At 41.9% G+C, this 15,389-nt stretch overlaps 1 protein-coding gene across 5 annotated transcripts in view; it reads right to left on the reverse strand.

The window, feature by feature from the left end:
* kcnq5a (potassium voltage-gated channel, KQT-like subfamily, member 5a) overlaps positions 1 to 15,389 on the reverse strand; it is a 128,132-nt gene that overhangs the window by 17,190 nt on the left and 95,553 nt on the right. For 3 of the 5 annotated variants that reach the window (XM_034100543.2, XM_034100539.2, XM_071205571.1), the window contains exons 8-10: positions 14,916 to 15,010; positions 14,083 to 14,109; positions 3,261 to 3,502 (exon numbers count right to left, since the gene is read on the reverse strand). In XM_034100543.2, coding sequence (XP_033956434.1) covers positions 3,261 to 3,502; positions 14,083 to 14,109; positions 14,916 to 15,010 — 364 coding nt within the window. Of the gene's footprint in view, positions 1 to 3,260; positions 3,503 to 14,082; positions 14,110 to 14,915; positions 15,011 to 15,276; positions 15,366 to 15,389 lie in introns of all 5 variants that reach the window. The other 2 variants (XM_071205572.1, XM_071205570.1) reach the window with 1 other exon arrangement.

The raw sequence follows: 15,389 nt of genomic DNA on the forward strand, positions 1-15,389 counted from the left end.
CATGCTCCACTGAGATCCAACATCTAGTTTCAGGCGGCCTGTGGAACTGCCAGTCAGCTGTTCCTAAGGCTGACTTCATCTCTGGCTACGCCTCCCTGCAGTCTCTGGATTTCCTTGCTCTCACTGAGACGTGGATTACTCCATCCAACACATCCACCCCAGCAGCTCTCTCCACAGCATATTCCTTCTCCCATACACCCAGACCCACTGGCAGAGGAGGCGGCACTGGTCTCCTGCTCTCTCCCAAATGGAGCTTTTCCCTCTTCAAGCTACCTAACTTCACTCCTTCCACCTTTGAATTCCATGCCGTCACAGTAACCCATCCTATACAACTAACCATTGTTGTTCTCTACCGTCCACCAGGCGCCTTGGGGGACTTTTTGGAGGAATTAGATAATCTCCTCTCACACATCCCTGAAACTGGCCCTCCCGCTGTACTTCTCGGAGACTTCAACCTCCAGACAGGGAAGATAGACGAACTAACATATCTGTTAACCGCCTTTGCTTTCTCACTGTCTCCGTCCCCACCAACTCATAAAGCTGGCAATGTCCTTGCTCTCATATTCTCAAGGAACTGCACTACTTCTAACCTCTCTGTAAACCCGCTCCACACCTCCGATCACTTCTTCATTTCATTCTCTCTACCCCTTTCCAAACATAACAAACTAATCTCTTCTCATCCTGCACCTGTCCGCCGTAACCTCCGTTCCCTGTCCCCCTCTACCTTTGCCTCATCGGTGCTCTCAGCCCTCCCTTCCTCTGGACTCTCTCTGTCCTCTCACATCTCGGCAGGCTCGTCAGTCCCCTCCTGCTCCCTGGCTAAATGACGCACTGCGTGCTAATAGAACCGTCCTTCGGGCAGCAGAGCGGAAACGCTGGAAATCCAAACACCATGACGACCTCCTAACCTATCAGGCTCTCCTCTCCTCTTTCTCTGCTTCGATCTCTCAGGCAAAAAGCACTTTCTTTCAAGATAAGATCCAATCTTCCTATTCCAATCCTAAAAAACAATTTTCCATCTTCTCCACCCTCTTGGACCCTCCCAAAGCCCCTCCCCCCTCCTCACTTCTGTCAAGCGACTTTGTTAACCACTTTGAAAAAAAGGTTGATGATATTCGCTCTTCTTTTTCTGACTCACCGCTGGGTCACCAGACCCTCCTTCCACCCGCACACTAACCTCCTTTTCCCCTCTCTCGCCAAGTGAGGTTCTTACCCTCATTACCTCTGCCCGTCCTACCACTTGTCCTCTGGACCCTATCCCTTCAAACCTCCTTCAGACTATCGCTCCTGATATTCTACCATTTCTCACCCATTTCATCAACACTTCTCTAACTTCTGGTCACTTTCCAAACAGTCTCAAGGAGGCAAGAGTAAACCCTCTCCTAAAGAAACCCACTCTCAACCCGTCTGATGTTATAAACTACAGGCCTGTCTCTCTCCTCCCGTTCCTGTCTAAAACACTTGAACGCGCTGTCTTTAAACAACTCTCCTGTTATCTCCATCAGAACAACCTTCTGGATCCGCACCAGTCTGGTTTCAAGGCAGGTCACTCCACAGAAACTGCCCTCCTTGCTGTCACTGAGGAACTGCACACGGCTAAAGCAGCCTCCCTCTCCTCTGTCATCATCCTGTTGGACCTGTCTGCTGCATTCGACACGGTGAACCATCAGATCCTCCTTCACACTCTTCAAGAACTTGGAGTTTCAGGCTCTGCACTTTCCCTCCTCACCTCATACCTCAAAGACCGCACCTACAGGGTTACTTGGAGAGGGTCGGAGTCCGACCCTTGTCAATTAACTACAGGGGTCCCTCAGGGCTCTGTCCTCGGTCCCCTCTTCTTCTCCCTGTACACAAACTCGCTCGGATCTGTCATTAGCCCGCATGGTTTTTCATACCACTGCTACGCTGACGACACCCAATTAATTCTGTCCTTTCCCCGCTCAGAGACCCAGGTCGTCGCACGCATCTCTGCTTGTCTAGCTGACATCTCTCAGTGGATGTCTGCTCATCACCTCAAGCTCAACCTTGACAAGACTGAACTGCTTTTCCTTCCGGGAAAAGATTGTCCCACTCTTGACCTAACAATCAACATCGGCACCTCTGTTGTTTCCCCGACTCAGACTGCAAGGAATCTGGGTGTGATCCTAGATAACAACCTGTCCTTCACTGCAAACATCGCTGCTACAACCGCTGCTGCAGATACACTCTTTACAACATCAGGAGGATACGTCACCCAGCTGACCCAGAAAGCGATGCAGGTTCTGGCCCAGGCTCTCGTCACCTCACGCCTAGACTACTGCAACTCCCTCCTGGCTGGTCTACCTGCATGTGCCATCCGACCTTTGCAGCTCATCCAGAATGCAGCGGCTCGTCTGGTCTTCAACCTTCCTAAATTTTCCCACACCACTCCGCTCCTCCGCTCCCTCCACTGGCTTCCGGTAACTGCTAGAATCCACTTCAAGACAATGGTATTTGCGTACCATGCTGCGAATGGATCTGGCCCTTCCTACATCCAGGACATGGTTAAACCGTACACCCCAGCACGTGCACTCCGCTTTGCATCAACCAAACAGCTCGCTGCACCCTCGCTGCGAGGGGGACCCAAGTTTCCATCAGCAAAAACACGTGGGTTTGCTATCCTGGCTCCAAAATGGTGGAATGAGCTCCCCATTGACATCAGGACAGCAGATAGCTTACACACCTTCCGGCGCAGACTGAAAACTCATCTCTTTCGACTCCACTTCGAGCGATAGAACTATTAACAAAGCACTTATATACTAATAAAGGACTGGCTTACCTAAAGCCAGTTGAGTAGCACTTGAAATGTTTTTGCTCTATGAAACCTGATGTACTTATGATTCTGTTTTCTTCAAGTTTGTATTTTGTTGGTCGAACGCACTTATTGTACGTCGCTTTGGATAAAAGCGTCAGCTAAATGCAATGCAATGTAATGTAATGTAATGTAATTTGTACAGACTACCCAGGGAAAGGTCGGAGCATTTTAAATGAATGTCTGTATTTATGTACAATTTGCCAAGACTTAGAAGGAAAGGGGTAATGTATGTATGTATGTATGTGTACAGTATGTGAGCAATAACGTGTACCTTTGAATGGACTGTAAACTGAGGCGGGTGTGATTTGTATGTACATCTCCATGTATGTTATATATTTGTGGAATAAATAAAAAGTTAATTTGTCAGATGATGGTTGGTTTGGTGCCATTAACAGTAACATGGAAATAGACACACAGTCCCGCTCACCGTCAGGGACAGCGGTGCGGGTCTGGCTCTTCAGCCTCAGCGAGGGTCTGAACCGGGTCCGATCGTTGAAGCTCCAGCTCTTCTGCACCTTGGCGGGGCTTCCTCCCATCAGATCGGCCCCGCCCCCCATCTCGTTACCGGGGGAAGAGCGCTGGCGTTCGCTAACGGACGTCTGCCTGCTCTTCATGCTCTGACCCCGAGGACTCGCCAGACGGACCCGCTCCTTAAAACTCAACTTCTGACTGCAGGGAGGGAGGAAGGAAAAGAGGGGAGAATAAGAGAATGAGGGAAGAGAAAGAGAAGACCATTGAGAGGAGCAAAAACATTTTGGGATGAGGATGGATGGGGCAAGAGAGGGGGAGAAGATGAGGGAAATTGGGGTAAGTGAGTATATGATAGAATTGGTAGAGTAAGAGGGTGAGTGGAAAAGTTCAGGGGTTGGTAGAGAGGACACAAGAAGAGAGAGGAAAGAGATGTTGTCAACATTTTTGTCCTTAAAAGTAAGAAAAGTTCAGACAAAGGGCAACGTTCAGGATTTTCCTTTCAGCCCAAACATCGTTCATTCATTAGTTGTAAAGCAACCAAATTAAAAACCCTCAGTGCTTCAATCCTTAGCCGATCAGCTGATAATCTATTATACTGTGTGTTCACTTTTCACAACAGAGTTAATGAGATTTTCTAAAGTGATATGTGAAGCATGGGGACATTAATAAATTGTCAACCCAAATTAATTTTGAGACTAGTATGTTCATAGACAATTTCACGTTTTATTTCTCCCTTTCCAGAGAGTGCTCGGAGTGTCACATAATATCAGCCGCATACGAAGCAACAGCTTTAATCCACATGTAGTTTAGATCTATAGTAACTTAACAAGGTGCAGTGGGGATGCAGAAAGTCCTCAATCAATCAAACCCAATAAAATATATTGTTGCTATGGCAAATACACCAGCAGGCAGTGCAGCAGGTCATTGAGAAAGATGCACGGTTCAAATACATTTTCAATACCAACATTTAAAAAAAATCGAAATAGTCCCAAAAGTCAGTGTTTCTCATGAACCTCAGTGTTTTGATCAATTACTTTAACATAAATTGTCTTTGGACTTTGGGAAGATGGATATTTAGATTTAGATTTGCAGAACCTACAGCAGATCTTTACAATGTTTTCTTTTCTGTGCCAGACTTATGTGGGAACGTCATCAACACTTCACAATACATGTTCTCCTGTGTTCAAGGCAGAACTAAATATTATTTGTAATCAATACATTGGTAGCCATGTTTTCGTTTAGAGGGAGACATTATGAAAGGATCTTGACGAGCAACATCCCACAATGCCTATCTACTAAGAGGTTTTTAGATGATAGGGGCCTAACATGCAATCTGTTGACGGCACATAATATCTACTTTATTAATTTGGTTTATCTCAACAACAAACCTTTTTATTATCTTTGTCCTCATCTATCTCAAAACAAGATATTGTTTGCATTCGACAAGCAGCAGGCAGCATTTATCATCAAAATAAATCTCCTTAAAAGGTATTGAGGTAAAAAGAAAGTTGAATTTGTTTCCTCTGATCTCCTCCATGCTATTAGTCAGTCATTAGCACAGGTAATTGGGCTAAGGGCCGAGCAGAGAGGATGCTGGGTAGCACTGTGGGTACCTCCTAAATTTCCGGTTGTACCTTCTGAAGAGCCTCCTATATCTCAGAGGAGGATGGAGAAGGGAATGGAAAAATAAAGGAGGAGGATATTAAAAGAGCAGACAAAGGAGAAGAGAAAATTCTCTGCTGTCAATATTGGTGCAAAGTAAATACACAGAGGAAAGGTAGGGGACGAAGCCTATCATAGCGCTCTGCTAAACCTAAATCTGCTCTCCTCCTCTGACAGCTGTCATTTCAGGTGACTCGACGCAACCCTCCTCCACCCCTTCTCACCTCCTGTCCCTCTGAATCCAGGGTCAAACTAAGCCCCTCCCCTTCAGACCGAACCAACTATCCTTCACCACCATCAGGGTCTAGACCCCGGGGGGTTTCATCGTATCGGTTCTACCCTCCCGAATGATACTTCCCGCACAACGGGGCCTAATTGCTAAAATCACCATTACATTCATTTGCGTATCTCGGCAATAAATATGTATTCTTACATCAAACCCGTGTCTATTGATTGAACTGCAGTTCTATTGGATAGTGCTCCAAAACTTTGTATGGGCAGGACATCTCTAAGCAGTTGACAAATCACACCAGAGCCGGCCAGCTAACCACTCAGGGCAGACTGGGCTCTGGTTTCAGACAGAGGGTGAAAAGAGGTGCTGCAGCACAGGCAGTATGAGAAAAAGAGCTTTTTGAACATTAAAGCATGGAGACATGTCACAGTAGAGACACTACATACTGATATGAACCTGACAATGAGCATCATAGGGCCCCTTTAAAATCCAACCATACCAGGGACAAGCTTTCCAACTGTAATCAAAGTCACCTTAAAAATCATGTATGATGGTTACAATGATTATTTTGTGACATGTTGTGTGAAACGTTCTGACTGTGCTCTTCAACACGTAAATATGATCTTGAAAAAACATGCTGTTTTCAATTTCAAGTTGGGGTTTAAATGAACTCTGGTGTTTGCCAGTTTATTGTAATGGGCTCAGTTTGGTGTCAAAGCTGCTATGTGAGCGTTGTTATTGCCTAAACAGCACTATTATGAGCACAAACAACCTAAGTGCAGCATCATTTGTAATAAAGCTTTTTTTATTACCCCATAACACAGCTGGAGAAGTCAGCTACTTGTCTAACACAAATGTAACCTACCTGACGGATAGTAGTCAAGAGTTTCATTTGAACAACACTCAGAATGCAGACACACCTGCCTACACACATACACTAACGATTAACCACCAATTATCCTTTCTTTCATGTTGCCTCTTTCTGCCAATACGCAGCCCTCACACACTCAGCATGATTTCACTGCAGCACTTTGTGGTGCGGCTCATGTTTACCACTGCACTGTAAAACATCGTGTTAAATAAGAATGAATAAGTAAGCCTTATGTTTTATTAACTTGTTAATAACACTCAGTTTAAATAATTAAGCTGTAATGCGGGGTCAACTAACTCAATGTAATTGATGTGAGCTAATTTAGAAAAACTAAGTTAGTGGAAATGGGGAACGTTATGACATGCGCAGATCACTCCTTGACCACTTGGCGCTCAAAGTTACTTTCTGGAACTTTCTGGAACATTTACGAACATGCCCTGCAGCAGATGGACGTTTCCCCAATGGCTAGCCGCTATGGTCATTGTCATTGTCGCATTACAGTGAATCTTGTGCTTAGCACACTGCTTTGGTGAGGTAACTTTTGGTGAGGTGCTTTGGTAACATCCCAACCGTTTTGCTGTCTTGTTGTATTTAATCTCAAGGTTTATATGCTTGCTAGTTAAGATAACATTAGCTAACGTTAGCTAATGTTAGCTAATGCTATCTTAACTATTGCAGACATAATGTGGCGAAATCGTGTTGCAGCTTGGCCCAAGAGATAAAGAGTGTCAACATGTAATATATACGGAGATAGACAAGGGCTGATTTGATTTATCTGCATAAACGTTTTTAAGTACTTTTTGTATGAGTTGAGGTTCTGTTTAGAACGCATTGAACAAAGACTAGCACGTGAGTAACTTAATGTCAGTGTTTTAGCCTAAGGCCGTGACTTGTGGCTGTGTTCAGTTTTATATATTAGCCTACAACAAAGTATAAAGTTACACTTCACAACGTGTGAGCACCAATCAGTATATACTCCCAGTGGGTTGCGGTGCGGGCTCGGGAGCTTGAGGAGGGACTCTCCCGCTAGGGGCGGCCGTTCCTGGGTGCAGACTGCGGGTGAAACCTCAAGCTCCGGGGAGCTGGCTTGGCCATGTACCGGGCATTACTTCACCGCGACTCGCTCTTTTGGCGAGATGGATCTGTCTGCAGACCGCAGCAAGGAGGCGTTTCCTATAGGGGCGTTTCCTAACTTTTTTTATCCAGCTGCTTTTATAAATCCTCGCAGAAGAAGTCATTGTTCTAGTGATGGGAATTCCGGCTCTTCTTGCTGAGCCGATCATTTGGCTCACCAAGAAGAGCCGGCTCTTTCGGCTCCCAAAGGGCTCTTCAGTTTACCACATATTATACCTTTTAATTAAATCAAATGTAGCGCTGTTTTGACTAATTATTTATATGTGTACACATATATCACTTAAATTATTCAAGACATCCTTTGTACTAAAGTATTCAAAAGTAAAAATTACATGTTTAATATAAATTATTTGCTGTGGCCAATTGTTTTCATTGCATTTACAGACCCGTGTAACTCTCTGATACCACCCAATTAATGCATTGACTTGCTTGTAGAACCACGCTACACAAAACAGATGGCAACACCTATAAAAACTATTTAAAAAAAGGGGCTACTGTATCAACCTATATAAAGTATATAGGCTAAATATAGTTTTTCTCCCTGCAGGAGAGGAGCGTGCTTTGAGATCAACTGCCAGGCTGCAGCGGGGAGAAGAGGGGGACAACAAGTAGGAAGAGAAGTAATGGGTCAGAAACCCTCCTTTTTACGCAGCGGTCCAGACATAGACATCATAGCTACGGCGACATAGTTGCCAGTTACTTTTGGCATTAGGGCAGGGATATCTTTCAAGGTTTGACATAATGAATTGTGCTACTTTTAAAGCAAGCAACGATGTTTTCAAATCTGTAATCAAAAAGCTCCTCAAAAACACTATAGAAGCAGTTCCTGCCGTTGTTACGTTATTCAAACAGTAACAACGGACTACTTTTCTTAGCGGATGCATGTCAATTTAAATCAATACAAAAAACTATTTTTTAAATCAATAAAGTCTTTTTCTAAATCCATAAAAGCATTTAAATTATTATTGGGAGTCATGTCGTTACTTTGTTGAGAATGTGGCCATGTGTAATAAGCGGGATAATGTCCACATTGCATAATGTGCCTTCATGCCGATCTAGATCCCTCCGCAAAAACAAAACAAAAAACGTCTCGTTCGCGGGCGAGAGCCGGCTCCCGTCGTTCACTATAGGAAACGCCCCTATAGGAAACGCCCCTATAGGAAACGCCCTATAGGAAACGCCCCTATAGGAAACGCCCCTATAGGGAACGCCTCCTTGCTGCGGTCTGCAGACAGACTCTATTGCTTTTGGCGGGGAAACAGCTGGAGTCTAAATGTGTCTGGCGGCTATGTCTGTGGGCGTTACAATTCGCCGCAACGGGGAGTGGCGGGGGTCGTCAGGTTCCAACGTGAGGTGTAGATGTAACGTTCTTGCCGTCTGAAGTCACTGTTGATAATTATACAATCAGTTTCTTTCTATTTTAATTGTTTACAAATGCACACAATTGTTACAGGAGCACACACTATTTATATCCTATTTATGTTGCTCTCAAAGTGCATCAGATTAATGGATTTCAATTTTCAAACATTGTGTGACAGTTGAATCATGTATTACACAGTAATAGTAGTCTATTACCTTTTAATAGTTTATTTTACAATAATCATATGGAGATACCAACTGAAATGGTTGTTTCACTCCTGCATATGTTTAAAGTGCATTTGGTGAAACTTGATTTAAATTAGCATAGTTTAAAAGCTATTAGTCTACATTTAAAAAGAGTATAGTGTTTACATTCAATGTAACCATAATCTGTTATAATAGTGAAGATGTTGGCTGGCATACTCAGTTGAATGATATGTATTTGATGGTTGTAATATCCAGGTCTTTGTGATTTAAAGGCTATGCCATATTAAAAAAATGTGGTGATGATTTGTCATGTTTGCAATCTTTGCTATAATCAATTAAATGTCTATGTTTTTGTTTGAAATATCTGCTTTCAAATGTTTTATTCTTCCCCATTCAGGCTTTAACAGATGGTGGCAACTCCACACATACCATGATCACAGCAGTAAAAGGAATGTTTACACACTACACAATTCCTCTCTGATCGTTTGTATTTTTTCTATGAGCAGCGGTGTAAGAGCTTTATGTTAAAGGGCCCATATCATGCTTTTCCGGTTCTTACCCGTCCCCTTGTGTGTTATGAAGGTTTTTCTGCATGTAAACGGTCTGCAGAGTCACAAACCCTTAAAGTACACCCTATAGCGAGTAAAACTAACACAGAAAATACCTCCCCAAAACGCCTCGTCAGAGATTTCTAATTTTCCAATTTTTTCTTCCTGGCCGTTATGACGTGTGAACACCCAGTTGCCCCACCCAGAGCCTTGACGTGCATAGAGCTCCGTGAGCGCTGACAGACGAGTTGGAATCTCACAGCGTTTATCAACCTTTTTCTTACTCAATATCAAGCCACACTTATTGTTTTTACTTCGGCTGTGAGTGTTTGTGTGTGCTCAGGATGAGTTTGGCTGTGTTTAGGTGTGTATCGAAAGAAAACCACACCGCCACGGAGCGCACACTGCAGCTCAGACTGCAGCTGGGAGCTTCTCAACGTCCCGACCAATCAGAGCACACTGGGCTCACAGGGAGGGGGGGAGCTCCAACAAGGCGTTTAGGACAGAGTGAAATTCAGTGAATACACGTAGTTTACAGAGATGCTTTGAGAAACCAATGTGATTTTGGAACATTGCACAATATAAATCTATTTTAGTAGACCTCAACAATGGAATTATGTTCTGTGGAAATGGCCATGACATGGGCCCTTTAACATCACTAGAATTTGATCACAACAATAGCATGGATGCAATTTAGTCCTCTTCTCACTTTCACGTATTTCATAATACAAGTTTTGCATTCTGAATCAGGTAAATACAACACTGTAGTTTCTAAATTGCTGTATACGTGATGTTTGATTATTTTATTGGTTTGTCGTTCTTGATTTTCAGATTTGCCAAGCAGATCGAAACCCTTCGATGCAGTGGACCTGTAAGTTCTGCTCATTTTTCATTATCATAACATTTGGCAAATATTATTGTTCTAATTTTTTGGTCGACTAATCAATTAGTAAACAAAACGTTGCAGCAATAAATCAAAACAATATTATATTAATTATAGAGGCCTGAAATCTCAGCACACAATATTATATTGTTGTGGGCTAGACGTGTACCCTGCCTTTCTATCTAAGCCATAGTGGTTGCCTGCTCAATTGTTATGATTCAAACTAATGTCTTCCTAATGTGCTGGTTTTCCATCTCCTACCCCACCCCCTTCTCTACTTTTTCAGGTATTTGCCGAATTTAATCGGATTACCAGTCAGAACCTCGAGGCAGACTTCTTTGAGGCTCTGGACCAGCACACCCCACGTTTCATCCAACTGTTCAAGTAAAAAAAAGGATCGGTGGGACAGAAACTGCAGAGCATCAACTGGCCGGTAAGTAATATAACTTAGCAACTTTTTGTCACATACATTGATGACGATATGGTACTACTTCAAAAGCCTTCTAAAATAATTAAAACAACCCCTCAAAAAGATGGAAGAGGCCAAAATGTTTCATCTTGTGAGTTTGTCATTTAACCTTTATCTTCTTTATCTCTATCATTAGACACCGGACGTGACTGAACAGCGCTCTGTTGTCCTCAAAGGCATTCCGATTGTTCTTGGCGACGACTCCAAGGATTTCTTCAAGACATGCTTTGTAAGTACTTGAACACAAAAAAACTGTTTGGTTTGCTTTTATTGAAAGGTCATATCCCCTATTTACACAAACTTGCAACCAAAAGATTTAATTTGGTGCGTTCAAAATACTGTACACTAAATTCCATGACCAAGAGTCTAGATTAGAAATTAGGTGTAAAATAAATGTACGTTCCTAGCTGTATATGTATCCATTAGTTTCCTCATACCACATTTACAGCACCTTTTTGGATATAATGTTACAACGCAGTTTGAGTGTGTACTTCAGCTACATTTTTTAGCAAAGACTTTAATGCAAATGCAACATGAATGTTTTCATAGGAAGACCTACTCTAATAGGTAGCGATGATAGTCTAAATAACGTGTTTTTCTTTGCAGGATACAGCGAGAGATGAGGCCCTATCATCCGTCACTGTTGGTGTGCTGCGAAGACAGTCCTCAGGAGGGTCCGAGCTCAATCCACCTCGAACCCATCTCCACTGACATTGTGCTTGAGGTATTGTCATGGAAAAGATCAAAAACTTTCCACAGGCCTTATTTGGCCTGATATATGCTTTGCATTTAGATCACCCAAAATGCATGGCAAATACTCTGAGGTTCGTTCAAACAGTGATGCCTGGACTGGGAACCAAAGCTCTCTCACAACTTCTAACTTTGAGAAACACTCTACTTGATTAGACCTTAGTCAAGATAGTCCTCAGCGATCAGATAGAACTTGGCACTTAAAAAAGTTGCACCGTTAAATTTTATGACAAAAGTTTGTTACTCTGGGGAAACTGTTATAACTCTGTCAATTGTTGAGAGCAAAGTACAATGTACTCTTCTTCATAGTGGTCATTATATATTTTTTACAATTGGTGTGCACTGCTGTTTTTATTAAGATAAGGGTTTTGAGTACTTAAAAAGCACTGTTTGTTGGCACTTGAAAATAAATGTTATATTGCAATTGAATCAATTTGTGTTTTTAATGCATTATTTTTGGAGATTGTTGGAGTTTACACAACGTGTTTAGAGATTTGTTGTAGTACAATTATCTTAGTTAGCAGGAATTAGTTTGTTTAATTTAATAGTAAACCTTAGAAATGACGAGTTAGTAGAATTTAAAAGGGTTAAGTTCTGGTGATTTGTATATTTAAGTAGGGTTTAATTTGTTCATTGAGTTCACACAAATAAAAAAAAATAGGTTAATGCAAAGCATGCCTTTTCAGTTTACATAACTTAGTTTACATAAGTTTACATAACTTAGTTTACATAAGTTTACATAACTTAGTTTACATAACTTAAAAGGTTTGTGTCAGCTGTACTTCTCAAAATTAATTGAAGCACACTTAGAATACACAAGTTGTTCATACTCACCATTCTAAGTTAAGTTAAGTAACTTATTGTGAGGCAACGAGTTTGCATACGTTTTCTAAGTTACCACAACTTATTAAGTATTACAGTGTGTTTACAAGTCTGCTTAAACGAGAACCACCAGCCGTTCACCGCCGAGCTGCAGGCACTCTGTAAAACCACTAATAACACACAGTGGTGTGTGTTCTCTCTCTAGAGGGGAACACACAGAAAATAAATAGTGTCATAAAAGAGCACACAATTACGATTTCACTAGTTCAAATTGGACTTGTCACAAAATGTTCTAAGAAAGGAAAGTGTAAGTCAGCCGTTATAACGGAGGGATTTCTGGAGGATAATGCTGCTGTGGATGCACAAAGCCTAATTAAATGGTGTTGTGTTTGAGGATAAAAAGCACATTTGTTTGTTTGTTTGACCTAGAGAGTATACACTTTTTTTTAAGTTGAAATGCCTGAAACGCTGCTGGCTCAATATAAGGCTCCCAAATGTTGCCAAAGAAGCGCTGCACTGTAAAAACTATACAAATTAAACTCACAAATCTCTCTCTGTTTTTTTCCTTCTCATCTCCCCCTTCCTCCCATCTCCTCCCCCCGTATTCAACTCTCGCCTGTCTCTCGTAGACTTGTGTTTGATGAGTTATATAAATACCATCCCAATGGAAAAAGTGCGTCATGGTACAGACATGGTACAGACTCCTGTGTTTGAAGGCGTGTGTGCATGCATACACACACCACCCACACACACACACACACACACACACACACACACACACACCCTTCCCTGCCTGGAAGTCAAGTGCAGAGAGGAAACAGTAGTGAAAGGAGAGACAAAAACAGAGATGGAGTAAATAAAAAGTTGAAAATTGATGTAGGAATATAAAATAAGAGAAGCATGAATACATCTGGGAAAGGCAACAGATTGTATCTTCGGAAGAGGTCATTTCAAATAGACATTGCAGTACTTAATTTGATTTATAGCCTCAGTACATCTCTGTATGATGTAAAACAAAACTGCCTCTTTAACTGTAGGCCTATATCCCCCAGCCTGTCTTTTCTCAACTCAACACCATTTACTGCACTAGAGGTAATACAAAATGTGACTTAAATATTAAATAAATATTGATCTGACGCCTGTGGTAAAACAAAATGTGGAAGATAAAACCTTCTTATTTCTCAACAGTCAACAATAACATTGACGCGTGTTCTAATGATCCCTTTATTATGTATGTCATAGCACTGCAGTGTATCTTCTGATGTACTTATATGATTCTGTTTTCTTCAAGCTTGTATCTTCTTGGTCGAATGCACTTATTGTAAGTCGCTTTGGATAAAAGCGCCAGCTAAATGTAATGTAATGTTCTCTCAGTTTTAATGTTTCTAACTCTTGCTTGTCTCCTCCAATTCTGGGTAATAAAATCCTCAAAACTATGTTAAGTCATACCAATAAAGATGAAATAAAAGGGTTAACATCGGCACAATGTCCTTACTAAGGATGTGTGGTAAAACGGTCAATTTAGTCATTTTTGTTCAGCCATTTAGTAAATCAAACAACCAATAAGCCAAGAGACCAACAAATACATATATTGCAACCTTTTGATGGTGATCAGAACCTCCAATTAATTCACTATCACCTAATACATTCATCATTTATTCTTTAACAGACCAGGAGAAACCATATGTTTGAATTCTTAATCAGAAATTGAATGTACTAGCCTGCTAAATAGATGGGAGTAGTTTCAAAGATGTTGTGACAAAACATTATCACGCATTTCATTTGATTATAATCGTATCACATGTTGAATGTTTTTGTAACACAAGTTGAGTCGTACAAACCTGTAGGAAGTCTCGCCCTGCTCTTTCCTTTAAGGGTTAGTGGGACAAAGAGGAGGAGACAAAGGGAGAAAAATCAGTATTCCAGCTGATTAAAAATAGCACTAGACGTTTCAGCTAATGGATACGGGCCGCTTCAAGCCAAAGGTAAGAAAAACACTTGAATTCAAGGTAAATATTTACAAGAACATGCAAGCTATGGCCATGCACAGTAAGGCTTTGGTTGAAACACAGATATGGAAATCAGAAAGATAGGATCTACGTGTTTTGTGTACTGTATAAGTGTGTGAAAGCAGGAAAAGTAATATGCTTTATTGTACATATTAGTGATCTATTGACCTCATATAACCATAGACTGTATATATAAAGCATATAACATACATACATGTTGGTGTAGCTCAACCCTAGCTAAATCACAAACTAACAGTATTTGATTAACTTGAATCCAGACAAAATGTGAATAAATAAGAAGCCATATGTGTGTCAAATGTCCAAATAATGAAATGTGTCCACTTGTGTAAAGAAAGTAAACAAAAAAACGTGGCTGAGCATTTTCTATAATAATACAATTAAAGAAATGTGTCTAAATATTTCTAATGTGAATGTTAAAAAGGTGTTAAAGAACATGTATGCTAAGCGAACCATGCCAGGTTGGAAAAAAAAAGGTTGCTAAAGATTAGTTTATGAAAGAAAGGTTGCAATGCGGTCAGTCGTACAGTAGAGTGAGAGTTGAAGCCACACCGATGGAGAGGAGCAGGCGGAGGTGAGGGAGCAGAGAGGAGGCGAGGGGCTGAGCGGCAGCGGCCATGTTTGTAAGTCTGTAAGTTGTTACCTACTTTGCGGGGCTGCAGGTATGCAACGCCTTCAAATGAGGCTTCCAGGTAGCAATGGAAACCGAGTTCTCATCAGCAGCATAACTACGCCAGACACACTACGTGCAGAGTCGAAAAGATAAATAAAATAACGATGAATAAAACAATTAGGTGATGGAGGGAAAAACGGGTAGAGGGAGGGAAACGTATAAGTTGGGTAGGAAGTGAGAAAAGGAAAGAGAGAAAGGAGAAAAATAAGAGAATGATTAGTTTTTTTTGGGTAGTTTTGATGCATTTTGGTTGGGGGTTGTCGCAGGGAGGTGGGGGCGGAGATGGAGGTGGAGGTTGAGGTGCTGGTGGAGGTGCTGGTGGGGGGGATACATGCCTGGGGGGGGAGAGGGCGCTTTGGTAGAGGTGCCAGGTGGCTCTGAGGCTGGGACGAGTGCCATCGGTGGAGTGCAGACGCCAAGCCGCCTGGGTGGGGGGGAGCAAAGATGG

Source organism: Pseudochaenichthys georgianus, chromosome 15, assembly GCF_902827115.2.
Source record: "Pseudochaenichthys georgianus chromosome 15, fPseGeo1.2, whole genome shotgun sequence".
Taxonomy (NCBI): Eukaryota; Metazoa; Chordata; class Actinopteri; order Perciformes; family Channichthyidae; genus Pseudochaenichthys; species Pseudochaenichthys georgianus.